At 49.1% G+C, this 1,651-nt stretch overlaps 1 protein-coding gene across 1 annotated transcript in view; it reads right to left on the minus strand.

The window, feature by feature from the left end:
- The window catches only part of POGZ (pogo transposable element derived with ZNF domain), a 23,646-nt gene that overhangs the window by 15,609 nt on the left and 6,386 nt on the right, over window positions 1-1,651 (minus strand). Inside the window, 3 exon segments of the mRNA XM_031065433.1 lie at window positions 2-181; window positions 819-927; window positions 1,573-1,651. The exon segment at window positions 1,573-1,651 is cut by the window's right edge and continues 2 nt beyond it. Coding sequence (XP_030921293.1) covers window positions 2-181; window positions 819-927; window positions 1,573-1,651 — 368 coding nt within the window.

Here is a 1,651-nt window from a genome sequence, read left to right on the forward strand (position 1 = left end):
CTCTGCGGGGGCGCGTGGCCCTGGGGCACGGTGCTGCGCAGGGTCAGCGTGGCCGGGATGACCGTGGCGAAGGCGTTGGTGGCCGGCCGGCCGGGCCCGGCGCTGCCCGGCCGCACCTGCGCCACCGGCGAGAACACCTGGGGAACGCCAACTGCTGGTTTAACAAACTGGGTACCTGGGGCTTCAAAGACAAACAGAGAGCCGTCATCCGACCTCAGTCCCAAAAACATCCAGGAGAAATTTGGGATTTACAGCTTTAACCCAGGTGTGAGTAATCCTGAGTTAGGAATCTGGAAATTAGTCAATCCCAACTGCTAGGTTAACAAACTGGGTGCCTGGGGCTTCAAAGACAAACAGAGAGCCATGATCCAACCCCAATCCCAGGAAATATGGGATTTACAGCTTTATTTGGGATTTACAGCTGTTATTCTTATTAAAAATAATTATTATTAATATTATTAATGATGATCACCTGGCACAAGGGTGATGGGGCCCACTTGGCCCATGGGGTTCTGCATTGGCCCCTTGTCATTGTTATTACTATCATTATTATAAACTATTATTAATGCAGCCATTATTATTATTATTATTATTAGTAGTAGTAGTAGTAGTAGTAGTAGTAGTATTAGTATTATTAGTATTATTAGTATTATTAGTATTATTAGTATTATTAGTATTATTAGTATTATTATTATCTGCCACAAGGGGGGCTCAGGGGGCTCTGCACTGGCCACACCTCATCACCACCATCATTATTATCATCATTCCCATTACTAGCTATGACTGGATGGTTCTCATTTGATTAATGAATTAATTACCTGGCACAAGGGTGATTGGCCGGACGGTCTGGCCCTGCTGGACATTGAGCACGATGCCCACCTGGTTCATGGGGCTCTGCACAGGCCGGACGTTCTGCACCGGGAACCCCTGGAACCCAAGGGATGCATCGGCCCCAAAACTGTCCCAAACCAACCCAAAACCATCCCACACCAACCCAAAAACCGTCCCAAACCAACCCAAAAATAACCCCTGGAATCCAACAGATCCGTCACCCCCAGGCCGTTCCTGAGGGAATGCCATCCCCAAAAAATATCCCAAACAAACCTAAAAATCACCCAGGATTGGGGTTGGGTTTGGGGTTTAGGATTGGGATTTAGAACTGGGTTTAGGATTTGAGCTGGGGTTTAGGATTGGGATCAGGACTGGAATTTGCAGGATTGGGGTTCAAGGAAAACAAATCCTCTGGAGGGTTTGAAGTTTTGTTGAGCCAAACACGCAACGGGGTCCAGCCCCCATCCCACAACCCCGGGGGGATTTTGGAAAACCAGCATTAAAAAAATCACTGAAAAACGGGATTTTTTTCCCAGGAAAGAGAAGTTTTCCATGGATTTTCCACGGACTTCCAGGACAATTCCCAGAAAAATCAAACCAAGCAATGGTCTCCAACCCCCATCCCACAGCCCAGGGGATTTTGGCATGACAGAAAAAGCAGCACCCAAACCAGAGCGAGGAATGGGAATTTTTCCCAGGAAAGCAGGGGATTCCCGGGGCAGCTTTGGGCCAGGAGCTGACCTGGGTGGTGATGAAGATGGGCTGGGTGCCAGGGGGCGGGTTGGTGCCGTGGTTGGCGTTCTGCATCAGCTGCACCGGC

This window comes from Geospiza fortis, unplaced genomic scaffold (genome assembly GCF_000277835.1).
Source record: "Geospiza fortis unplaced genomic scaffold, GeoFor_1.0 scaffold15, whole genome shotgun sequence".
NCBI classification, from domain to species: domain Eukaryota; kingdom Metazoa; phylum Chordata; class Aves; order Passeriformes; family Thraupidae; genus Geospiza; species Geospiza fortis.